Source organism: Haemorhous mexicanus, chromosome Z (genome assembly GCF_027477595.1).
Source record: "Haemorhous mexicanus isolate bHaeMex1 chromosome Z, bHaeMex1.pri, whole genome shotgun sequence".
Lineage (NCBI taxonomy): Eukaryota > Metazoa > Chordata > Aves > Passeriformes > Fringillidae > Haemorhous > Haemorhous mexicanus.
In genome coordinates, this window is record NC_082381.1 from 11,494,861 (window position 1) to 11,505,805 (window position 10,945).

At 66.5% G+C, this 10,945-nt stretch overlaps 2 protein-coding genes across 3 annotated transcripts; both read left to right on the forward strand.

Moving 5' to 3' along the window:
- Positions 1 to 276: 276 nt before the first annotated feature.
- Positions 277 to 2,613, forward strand: EXOSC5 (exosome component 5). The gene is made up of 6 exons (XM_059836583.1): positions 277 to 417; positions 1,142 to 1,255; positions 1,863 to 1,984; positions 2,064 to 2,204; positions 2,274 to 2,363; positions 2,451 to 2,613. Exons 1-6 carry the CDS (start codon positions 312 to 314, stop codon positions 2,541 to 2,543), a joined length of 666 nt encoding a protein of 221 aa, XP_059692566.1. The 5' UTR covers positions 277 to 311; the 3' UTR covers positions 2,544 to 2,613.
- Positions 2,614 to 3,943: 1,330 nt separating this feature from the next.
- Positions 3,944 to 6,477, forward strand: EMC4 (ER membrane protein complex subunit 4). Of its 2 annotated transcripts, none has more exons than XM_059836454.1 (5): positions 3,944 to 4,083; positions 4,162 to 4,261; positions 5,047 to 5,200; positions 6,017 to 6,177; positions 6,403 to 6,477. In XM_059836454.1, the coding sequence occupies exons 1-5, from the start codon at positions 4,007 to 4,009 to the stop codon at positions 6,436 to 6,438; spliced, it is 528 nt and encodes a 175-aa protein (XP_059692437.1). In that variant the 5' UTR covers positions 3,944 to 4,006; the 3' UTR covers positions 6,439 to 6,477. The 2 variants fall into 2 exon arrangements, with proteins under 2 accessions (XP_059692437.1, XP_059692438.1); XM_059836455.1 differs by lacking the exon at positions 3,944 to 4,083 and adding an exon at positions 4,094 to 4,100 and having other exon boundaries at positions 4,161 to 4,261.
- Positions 6,478 to 10,945: the final 4,468 nt, after the last annotated feature.

The window sequence follows — 10,945 nt, forward strand, 5'->3', positions numbered from 1 at the left end:
CTCCCCGTCCCCGGGCCGTCCCCGGGCTGTCCCCGTCCCCGGGCTGTCCCCGGGTTGTCCCCGTCCCCTAGCTGTCCCTGCCCTCCCCGTCCCCGGGCTGTCCCCGGGCTGTCCCCGGGCTGTCCCCGGGCTGTTCCCGCGCTGCCCTGCCCTCCCTGTGCCCGCGGCTGTTCCCTCCCTGGCCCCTCCCTCCGCCGCGGCCCCGGCCCCGTGTCACGAGGGGCGCTGATTGGCTGTCGCGACGCCCGGCATTGATTGGCTGGCGCGCCCCCGGAAGCGGAAGCGGCGGCGGAAGCGGCGGGACGGCGGTGATGGCGGTGGAATTGGAGGTGGCGGACGGGCAGTGCCGGCTGCGGCCCTTCTCCTGCGAGCTGGGGCTGCTCTCGCGGCCCGACGGCTCGGCCGCCTTCCTGCAGGGTTTGTGGGGCTCCGCTCCCTGGGGCTTCCCTTCCCGCAGGGTCTGTGGGGCTCCGCTCCCTGGGGCTTCCCTTCCCTTCCCGCAGGGTCTGTGGGGCTCCGCTCCCTGGGGCTTCCCTTCCCTTCCCGCAGGGTCTGTGGGGCTCCGCTCCCTGGGGCTTCCCTTCCCTTACCGAAACCTTCCCTTCCCGAAACCTTCCCGCAGGGTCTGTGGGGCTCCGCTCCCTGGGGCTTCCCTTCCCTTCCCTCAGGGTCTGTGGGGCTCCGCTCCCTGGGGCTTCCCTTCCCTTACCGAAACCTTCCCTTCCCGAAACCTTCCCGCAGGGTCTGTGGGGCTCCGCTCCCTGGGGCTTCCCTTCCCAAACCTTCCCTTTCCAAACCTTCCCATCCCGCAGTGTCTGTGGGGCTCCGCTCACTAGCATTCCCCTTCTTTCCTTACTGGGGCTCCTTTTCCCAGCCTTCCCCTCCCGAGACTCTCCTTCCCAGCCCATCCCCGTTCCGCTTTCCAGGGCTCCTCATTCTTTCGCAGCCCTTCCCACAGGGTCTGTGGTGCTGCCCGTCCCAGGCCTCCCCTTCTCTGCCTCGCAGAGCTCCACTGCTGCACGTCGCGGGGCTCCCCTTCTCCCCTTGCCAAGTCCCGTTTTCACCCTTCCCGCGGGTGCCAGGGGGCTCCCATTGCCGGGAGCGGCCTCCTCACGGTGAGCTCTGCTCTGTGTGTGCCCAGGTGACACCTCGGTGCTGGCCGGGCTGTACGGCCCCGCGGAGGCCAAGATCAGCAAGGAGCTGCCGGACCGGGCGGCGCTGGAGGTGCTGCTGCGCCCCAAGGTGGGGCTGCCAGGTGGGGACCCGACATCCTGGCCCTGTCCCAAAACAGGTCTTTCCCCCAGAGTCGAGGTATTTGGTTTATTTACAGGCCTTTATTTCAGTTTTGCTGGGTGACAAACCCACAACTCCAGCAGAACCAAAGCCTTTCACTATTGACACGTTTTATCAAACAGAGGCACTGCAGTGACCCGGTTCTGTGGGTGATTAGTGCCCTCCCTGCTGCTGGTTAATGAGCCCCTGGCTGCTGTCACTGCTCCGTGCCACGCTGGCTCTGTCTCTGCTGTGCCCGGGGGTCCCTGGGTCCCTGCTGGCCTGCCCTGTTCCCAGCCCAGCTGTCCCCAGGAGTTCCTCCCTTCTCCAGGCGCTGTCCCCGCCGTGCTGGCGGCCCCTGGGTGCGGCCCTGGCCCTGGGTGTCCCTGGCAGGAGCTCCCAGCGCGGGGCTGCTGAGCCGGCCCAGCCCAGCCCTGCCCAGGGCAGCCGGGATGGCTCTGCCCGAGGCCGGGCACGCTGCGAGCTCGCTGCTGCTGGCTGCTGGGCTCAAACCTCCTTTCCCGAGCCCACGGTGCCCCAGGCTCTCAGGGCGCGGGGCTCTGGGAGCTGACACTGTCCCCGCTGTGCAGGCGTGCTGGAGCGCAGCCGGGAGCAGCTGCTGCGGCAGACGTGCGAGGCCGTGCTGCTGGGCGTGCTGCACCCGCGCACCGCCATCTCCCTGGTGCTGCAGGTGCTCAGCGACGCCGGCTCTGTATCCTTCCCTCTGGGGGATGGCCCTGGGGGGCGGGGGGACGGGAGCTCTTGGTGCCGTGGGTCCCTTGACACGCCAGCTGCTGTCCTGCTGCCTGAACGCCGCCTGCATGGCGCTGCTGGACGCGGGGCTGCCCCTCGCCACCCTCTTCTGCGGAGTCACCTGCGCCCTGCAGCCCGACGGCACCATCCTGCTGGACCCCACGGCCCGACAGGAGCAGGTGAGCCCTGGGTGGGAGGGCCCCGCTCTGGGTGTGCCCTCCCAGCCCTCCTGACCCCTGTCCCCGCAGGAGGCACGCGCCATCCTCACCTTCGCCATCGCCAGCAGCGAGAGGAAGGTGCTGATGGCCACCACCAAGGGCAGCTGCTCTGTGGAGGAGGTGAGTGACTCCCCGGGGGTTTTTGGGGTGCGGGGTTCCCTCACAGGGGGCCCCTCACAGCTAGCCCTTCTCCCCGGTCCTGCGCAGATGCAGCAGTGCCTGGCCGCAGCCCAGCGTGCTGCCAGCACCATCTTCCAGTTCTACCGCGACTCCGTGCGCCGCCGCTACTCCAAGTGCTGAGCCGGGGACACGCTGCGGGCAGCTGGACTGGCCTGTGCTCCTAGCCCAGTAAAGGACCTGTTTCCCTCCACTCGGCCTCCTGAGTCCATCCTGTGCCACACGGCCTCCTGAGAGGGGCACACACGGGGACGCTTCTGGGGATACGTGTCCCAGGATGTGCTGGCTCCTGAGACCCCTGGGGTGGGAACACACGGACACGGCGTGGGCGCGCACCTGGCGGGGACACCCAACGTGGCGGTGCCGGGTGACACACCTGTGCTGGTACACCCAACATGGCAGCCTTGGGGTGCCACACATGGTCTGGTACACCCAACATGGTGGCCCTGGGGTGCCACACCTGAGCTAGTACACCAAACATGGTGGACCAAGGGTGCCACACCTGAGCTGGTACACCCAGCATGGTTGTCCTGGGGTGCTACACTTGTGCTGGTACACCCAACATCGTTGCGCCAGGGTGCCAAAAGTATATGGGCAGACCCAACATGGCGGCCCCGGGGTGCCACACCTGTGTGGTACACCCAACATGGCGGTGCCGGGTGACACACCTGTGCTGGTACACCCAACATGGTGGCCCCTGAGTGCCACACGTATGTGGGTACACCCAACATGGCGGCCCCGGGGTGCCACACCTGTGTGGTACACGCAACATGGCCGCCCCGGGGTGCCACACATTTGTGGGCACATTCAACATGGCGGCCCCGGGGTGCCACACCTGTGCTGGTACACCAGACATGGTGGCCCCGGGGGACGCGCTCCCGCCACGCAGTCCCGGTACACCCAAGATAGCGGCGCAGGGGGTGAAATGGTGCTGGTGCCCCGCTGTGACCTTCCAAGCATGGCGGCGCCGCGGCGTGTGGACTCCATGTCCTCCTGGGCGGGGCTTGTGTCACCGCCACCAATACGGAGGCGGTGTTGGGCTGGACCACGTAGTAGGCGGGGCGGTGCTGGCGCGTCTCTCCGCGCATGCGCAGTGATTGAGGGATGGGGAGGATGTGGAGTCAGAGAAATCAGAGGGGGTGTGGGAGCAATAACGGGCGGCATTAAGGGGGGTGTGGGGGGCAATAACGGGGTCAGTGGGGGTGCGGGGGCAGCGGCGGTCAGCAGTGGAGCTGTGCCCGGGCTATCGGTGTTCCGTGGGGCCGTGGGCGGCCCCGGCGCCGCTGTGAGGGGTGACTGCCGAGCCGTGGTGGAGGAGCGAAGCCCGGGCAGTGAAGTTACCGTGCACAGCAAGGACAGCCCGCAGAGCCCGGGGAGAGCGCGGCTCCCCCGGAACGAACCCGCCCGCTGGAACGGAATGGGGCAGAACAGGGGGCTCTGTGTGTCTGTCTGTGTGTAGGGAAGGAGCTGTGTGCCGGTCAGTGTCTCTCTGTCCGTCTGTCTGTGTGGGGAAGGGGGCCCGCCCCTCACGTGCCGCCCCACGTGACGCGCACGCCCCGCCCTCCCGCACGTGACGCGGCGCAGACATGGCGGCGGCAGCGGCGGCCCTCCGGGGCCGGCGCTTCAAGTGGTCTCTGGACCTGGGGGCGGCGCCGGGGGCTCGGTGAGGGCCGGGGGCTCGGGGGGAGCCGGGACACCCGGCATACCGAGCGCCCCCGCTCACCCGCCCCGCTGTCCGCAGGCCCCGCGGAGCCGCCGAGGGCCGCGGCCCGCTCGGCTTCGCTGACCGGCAGCTGGGGGAGGGCGGCGTCCACGAGAGCGACAAGATCCTCATGGAGAAGGTGTGAGGGAGCGGGGGGACGGCCGGCACTCCGCGGGCTGGCACGGGGCTGTCTCGTGTCCCCACACAGCCCGGCACCTCTGCAGGCGTGGCCGCTGGCCCGGGTTCCCCGCACTGCCACCCCCGGGGGCAGCCCTGGCCCGGTCCCCAGCGGTGCTCCCTGTCCCAGATAGGCGGGTGCCCGACACCCCGGGCAGCTGTGGGGGCCGGTCCCTGCCGCAGGCCACCCGTGGGGGTGGTCCTTGCCCGGCGTCCCTCCCCTGCCCCGGCCGTGCCGGGCCCCCCGGCCCCGGGCACGCGTGACGGGTGTCCCTGCCCTGGGATCCCCCAAATGCCGTGTCCCCATGCCCCCCGGCCCCCCAAACGCCGTGTCCCCATGCCCCCCAGCCCCCCAAATGCCGTGTCCCCATGCCCCCCGGCCCCCCAAATGCCGTGTCCCCATGACCCCGGCCCCCCAAATGCCATGTCCCCATGCCCCCCGGCCCCCCAAATGCCGTGTCCCCATGCCCCCCAGCCCCCCAAATGCCGTGTTCCCATGCCCCCCAGCCCCCCAAATGCCGTGTCCCCATGCCCCCCGGCCCCCCAAATGCCGTGTCCCCATGCCCCCCGACCCCCCAAATGCCGTGTCCCCATGCCCCCCATGCCCCCCCAAATACCGTGTCCGCATAACCCCGGCCCCCCAAATGCCGTGTCCCCATGACCCCCAGCCCCCCAAATGCCGTGTCCCCATAACCCCGGCCCCCCAAATGCCGTGTCCCCCTACCCCCTGGCCCCCTGTCGTTGCAGCGCTGCTGGGACGTGGCTCTGGCGCCGCTGAAGCAGATCCCCATGAACCTGTTCATCATGTACATGGCCGGCAACACCATCTCCATCTTCCCGGCCATGATGGTCTGCATGATGGGCTGGCGCCCGCTGCAGGCCCTCATGTCCCTGTCTGCCAGTGAGTGCAGCCCCTGCATGGGGACAGCCCCACGGGGACAGCCCCTGGGGTATCCCCACAGCCCCCTGGGTGTCCCTAGAGTCTCTTGGATGTCCCTGCAGTCCCCTGGGTATCCCCACAGTCCCCTGGGTGTCCCCACAGCTCCCTGGATGTCCCTCAACCTCCTGGGTGTCCCCAGAGTCCCCTGGATGTCCCACAGCCCCCTGGGTGTCCCTAGAGTCCCTCGGATGTCCCCGCAGTCCCACACAGCCCTGGGTGTCCCCACAGCCCCCAGGATGTCCCACAGAGTCCTGGGTGTCCCCACAGCCCCCTGGGTGTTCCACAGTCCCCTGAATGTCCCACAGTCTTCTGGGTGTCCCTGCAGTCCCCAGATGTCCCGCAGATCCCTGGGTGTCCCCACAGCCCCCTGGGTGTTCCACAGTCCCCAGTATATCCCAGAGAGTCCTGGGTGTCCCCACAGCCCCCTGGGTGTCCCACAGTCTTCTGGGTGTCCCTGCAGTCCCCAGATGTCCCACAGCCCCCTGGATGTCCCTCAGCCCCCATGGTGTTCCCAGAGCCCCCGTGGTGTCATCACAGCCCCCTGTGTGTCCCACAATCCCCAGGGTGTCCCCACAGTCCCCTGGATGTCCCACAGCCCCCTGGGTGTCCCCTCAGCCCCATGGACAGCCAGATGTCTCCCACAGCCCCACAGTCACCTCCATGTCATTCCCCTGTGCCCAGCACTCCCGCTGTGATGCTGCCCACCCCCACGCCCCCTATGCCAGCTCAGCAGCCTGGGGGTCACTGACAGGCACCCCAATCCCCTCTGTCCCCCAGCCCTGAAGGCCCTGGAGAGCTCAAGCCGGCGGGCACTGCAGGGTCTCGTGTTCCTGGTGGGCAACGGGCTGGGGCTGGCGCTGGCCCTCTACAAGTGCCAGGCCATGGGGCTGCTGCCCACCCGCCCTTCCGACTGGCTGGCCTTTGTCACCCCCCCGCAGGTGAGCCTGGGGTGCTGGGGACACCCCACAGGGTCAGGGGTGCTGGGGTCACCCTGCTGGGGACACCCCACAGGGTCAGGGGTGCTGGGGTCACCCTGCTGGGGACACCCCACAGGGTCAGGGGTGCTGGGGTCACCCTGCTGGGGACACCCCACAGGGTCAGGGTGCTGGGTCAGACACCCAGGACCCCCCACTCACCCCTTCCTCTCTCCCCTCTCTTGGCAGCGAATGGAATTCACTGGGGGAGGCCTGATCTTGTGACCCCCCCGTGCCCACCCACCAATAAAGGCAATGGCACGATGGTGACGTCATTTCTGGGGGGAGTTCTGAGGGTTTGGGGACTCAGCCCAAGCAGCACTGGGTTGGGGTGAACTAAAAAATGTCTAATGGGCTGTACTGGGATCACTGGGAATGCACTGGGAGTGCCCTAGGAACTTTGGGACCTGCACTGGGAGCTCTGGGGCCTGTGGCTACTCTCAGAGCCACAGGACCTGTACTGGGAGCCATACTGGGAACACTGGGAATACACTTGTGGCCCGCATGGGGAGAGCTGCAGCCTGAGGCTGGCTCTGTACTGGAAGCACTGGGTTCATACTGGGAACACTGGGAATCACGTCAGGATCTGGATCTGACTGTAGGTCATGCTGGTGTCACACTGAGAGCACTGGGGCCATACTGGGATCCTGCCTGGAGAGCTGTGGCTCACTAGCATTGTACTGGGAGTGCTGGTGGTGTGTTGGACTCACTGGGCATGTACTGGAATTGTGCCAGAAGACCTGTGGTGCAGGCCAGTATTGTTCTGGGAGCACTGGGATGGTGCTGGCTGTGCCCACACTCCTCGTTTCTGCCACATTTCACCATTTTGCTGTGGTAGTTTCCCCATTTTGACAGTTTTTCTCCCCAATTCTTGCCCATTTGTGCCCTGGTTTTGTGGTTTTGCCCTTTTCCCTTATTCTTTCGTACGTTTTTTCCCCACTTTTGCAGTAATTTCTTCTGCTGTTGCTCCCAGTAGAGCCCAAACCTCTGCTTTCCAGTATGGACCAGTGCCTCCTACTATAGCCTTGTGCCCTCTCCAGGAGTTAGGAGTGTGATCCAGGACTCCAGGATGATGTTATCATGGCCCAGAGCCCAATCCCAGTATATCCCACCAGCTCCCAGTGTTCCTAGTGGCACCCCAGCTTCGCTGGGGGCAGGGATGGGGCAGGGCCGTGCAGTGGAGACAGCGTGATGTCCCTCCTCACGCAGCTGATGGGCTGTGGTGTGTCCCGGGGTGTCACCCCAGCACAGCATTTCCTGATGGCCACACCTCCCACAAAACATATCCAGGCTGGAAAATCCCCCTGCCCCCAGCCCATCCAGTCCAGGCTGTGCCCAGTCCCCACCCTGTCCCCAGCCCAGGGCTCTCAGTGCCACCTCCAGGGGACACCTGCAGGGCTGGGCACTCCAAACCCCCCTGGGCAGTGCCAGGGCAGTTCCTGAGCCCCCTTTCCATGGGGAAATTCCTGCTGGGCCCACCCTGAGCCTGCCCTGGCCCAGCCTGAACCGTTCCCTCTGCTCCTGTCCCTGTCCCCTGGTGTCACCATCAGCAGAAATAAAGAACGTCCCCAGCAGCAGGGCAGCTCTGAGCAGCAGCCTCTCCTCAGCCAGCTGGAGGCACGAGGGGCTGTCTCCTCTCAGATCCTGTGTGTGCATGCTGAGCACAGGAAAGGCTCCTGCTCCCAGCTTGGGTGGTGCAGGTGTGCTCACAGCTTCTCCCAGAGCTAACCTGTGTGTGGTGCCCATTAACACCTTCCCTCCCAGAGCACACGTGTCCTCCTCTCCTGGGGGGCCCTTGGTGACCCCCAGGTGTGTGTGAGCACTGGGGAGGCTGGTGCTGCTGTGCCCCCCAGGTGTGTGTGAGCACTGGGTGAGCTGGTGCTGCTGTGCCCAGGTGTGTGTGAGCACTGGGTGAGCTGGTGCTGCTGTGCCCCCCAGGTGTGTGTGAGCACTGGGTGAGCTGGTGCTGCTGTGCCCCCCAGGTGTGTGTGAGCACTGGGTGAGCTGGTGCTGCTGTGCCCCCCAGGTGTGTGTGAGCACTGGGTGCACTGGTGCTGCTGTGCCCAGGTGTGTGTGAGCACTGGGTGAGCTGGTGCTGCTGTGCCCCCCAGGTGTGTGTGAGCACTGGGTGAGCTGGTGCTGCTGTGCCCCCCAGGTGTGTATGAGCACTGGGTGAGCTGGTGCTGCTGTGCCCCCCCAGGTGTGTGTGAGCACTGGGTGCACTGGTGCTGCTGTGCCCCCCAGGTGTGTGTGAGCACTGGGTGAGCTGGTGCTGCTGTGCCCCCCAGGTGTGTATGAGCACTGGGTGAGCTGGTGCTGCTGTGCCCCCCAGGTGTGTGTGAGCACTGGGTGAGCTGGTGCTGCTGTGCCCCCCAGGTGTGTGTGAGCACTGGGTGAGCTGGTGCTGCTGTGCCCCCCAGGTGTGTGTGAGCACTGGGTGAGCTGGTGCTGCTGTGCCCAGGTGTGTGTGAGCACTGGGTGAGCTGGTGCTGCTGTGCCCCCCAGGTGTGTGTGAGCACTGGGTGAGCTGGTGCTGCTGTGCCCCCCAGGTGTGTGTGAGCACTGGGTGCACTGGTGCTGCTGTGCCCCCCAGGTGTGTGTGAGCACTGGGTGAGCTGGTGCTGCTGTGCCCCCCAGGTGTGTGTGAGCACTGGGTGAGCTGGTGCTGCTGTGCCCCAGGTGTGTGTGAGCACTGGGTGAGCTGGTGCTGCTGTGCCCCCCAGGTGTGTGTGAGCACTGGGTGAGCTGGTGCTGCTGTGCCCCCCAGGTGTGTGTGAGCACTGGGTGAGCTGGTGCTGCTGTGCCCCCCAGGTGTGTGTGAGCACTGGGTGAGCTGGTGCTGCTGTGCCCCCCAGGTGTGTGTGAGCACTGGGTGAGCTGGTGCTGCTGTGCCCCCCAGGTGTGTGTGAGCACTGGGTGAGCTGGTGCTGCTGTGCCCCCCAGGTGTGTGTGAGCACTGGGTGAGCTGGTGCTGCTGTGCCCCCCAGGTGTGTGTGAGCACTGGGTGAGCTGGTGCTGCTGTGCCCAGGTGTGTGTGAGCACTGGGTGAGCTGGTGCTGCTGTGCCCCCCAGGTGTGTGTGAGCACTGGGTGAGCTGGTGCTGCTGTGCCCCCCAGGTGTGTGTGAGCACTGGGTGAGCTGGTGCTGCTGTGCCCCCCAGGTGTGTGTGAGCACTGGGTGAGCTGGTGCTGCTGTGCCCCCCAGGTGTGTGTGAGCACTGGGTGAGCTGGTGCTGCTGTGCCCCCCAGGTGTGTGTGAGCACTGGGTGAGCTGGTGCTGCTGTGCCCAGGTGTGTGTGAGCACTGGGTGAGCTGGTGCTGCTGAGCCCCAGGTGTGTGTGAGCACTGGGTGAGCTGGTGCTGCTGTGCCCCCCAGGTGTGTGTGAGCACTGGGTGCACTGGTGCTGCTGTGCCCCCCAGGTGTGTGTGAGCACTGGGTGAGCTGGTGCTGCTGTGCCCCCCAGGTGTGTGTGAGCACTGGGTGAGCTGGTGCTGCTGTGCCCCCCCAGGTGTGTGTGAGCACTGGGTGAGCTGGTGCTGCTGTGCCCCCCCAGGTGTGTGTGAGCACTGGGTGCACTGGTGCTGCTGTGCCCCCCAGGTGTGTGTGAGCACTGGGTGAGCTGGTGCTGCTGTGCCCCCCAGGTGTGTGTGAGCACTGGGTGCACAGGTGCTGCTGTGCCCCCCAGGTGTGTGTGAGCACTGGGTGAGCTGGTGCTGCTGTGCCCCCCAGGTGTGTGTGAGCACTGGGTGCACTGGTGCTGCTGTGCCCAGGTGTGTGTGAGCACTGGGTGAGCTGGTGCTGCTGTGCCCCCCAGGTGTGTGTGAGCACTGGGTGAGCTGGTGCTGCTGTGCCCCCCAGGTGTGTGTGAGCACTGGGTGAGCTGGTGCTGCTGTGCCCCCCAGGTGTGTGTGAGCACTGGGTGAGCTGGTGCTGCTGTGCCCCAGGTGTGTGTGAGCACTGGGTGAGCTGGTGCTGCTGTGCCCAGGTGTGTGTGAGCACTGGGTGAGCTGGTGCTGTTGTGCCCCCCAGGTGTGTGTGAGCACTGGGTGAGCTGGTGCTGCTGTGCCCCCCAGGTGTGTGTGAGCACTGGGTGAGCTGGTGCTGCTGTGCCCCCCAGGTGTGTGTGAGCACTGGGTGAGCTGGTGCTGCTGTGCCCCAGGTGTGTGTGAGCACTGGGTGAGCTGGTGCTGCTGTGCCCCCCAGGTGTGTGTGAGCACTGGGTGAGCTGGTGCTGCTGATCCCCAGGTGTGTGTGAGCACTGGGTGAGCTGGTGCTGCTGTGCCCCCCAGGTGTGTGTGAGCACTGGGTGAGCTGGTGCTGCTGTGCCCCCCAGGTGTGTGTGAGCACTGGGTGAGCTGGTGCTGCTGTGCCCCCCAGGTGTGTGTGAGCACTGGGTGAGCTGGTGCTGCTGTGCCCCCCCAGGTGTGTGTGAGCACTGGGTGAGCTGGTGCTGCTGTGCCCCCCAGGTGTGTGTGAGCACTGGGTGAGCTGGTGCTGCTGTGCCCCCCCAGGTGTGTGTGAGCACTGGGTGAGCTGGTGCTGCTGTGCCCAGGTGTGTGTGAGCACTGGGTGAGCTGGTGCTGCTGTGCCCCCCAGGTGTGTGTGAGCACTGGGTGAGCTGGTGCTGCTGTGCCCCCCAGGTGTGTGTGAGCACTGGGTGAGCTGGTGCTGCTGTGCCCCCCAGGTGTGTGTGAGCACTGGGTGAGCTGGTGCTGCTGTGCCCCCCAGGTGT

What these genes read in the sequence shown, in the direction of transcription:
- EXOSC5 (XM_059836583.1), top strand. Translation starts at nt 312, where the DNA reads ATGGCGGTGGAATTGGAGGTGGCGGACGGGCAGTGCCGGCTGCGGCCC. An exon ending in TGCTCAGCGACGCCGGCTCT is followed by an intron (nt 1,985 to 2,063) that starts GTATCCTTCCCT and finishes TTGACACGCCAG; the next exon opens with CTGCTGTCCTGCTGCCTGAA. An exon ending in CCACGGCCCGACAGGAGCAG is followed by an intron (nt 2,205 to 2,273) that starts GTGAGCCCTGGG and finishes CTGTCCCCGCAG; the next exon opens with GAGGCACGCGCCATCCTCAC.
- EMC4 (XM_059836454.1), top strand. Translation starts at nt 4,007, where the DNA reads ATGGCGGCGGCAGCGGCGGCCCTCCGGGGCCGGCGCTTCAAGTGGTCT. An exon ending in GGGGCGGCGCCGGGGGCTCG is followed by an intron (nt 4,084 to 4,161) that starts GTGAGGGCCGGG and finishes CGCTGTCCGCAG; the next exon opens with GCCCCGCGGAGCCGCCGAGG. An exon ending in CCTCATGTCCCTGTCTGCCA is followed by an intron (nt 5,201 to 6,016) that starts GTGAGTGCAGCC and finishes TCTGTCCCCCAG; the next exon opens with CCCTGAAGGCCCTGGAGAGC.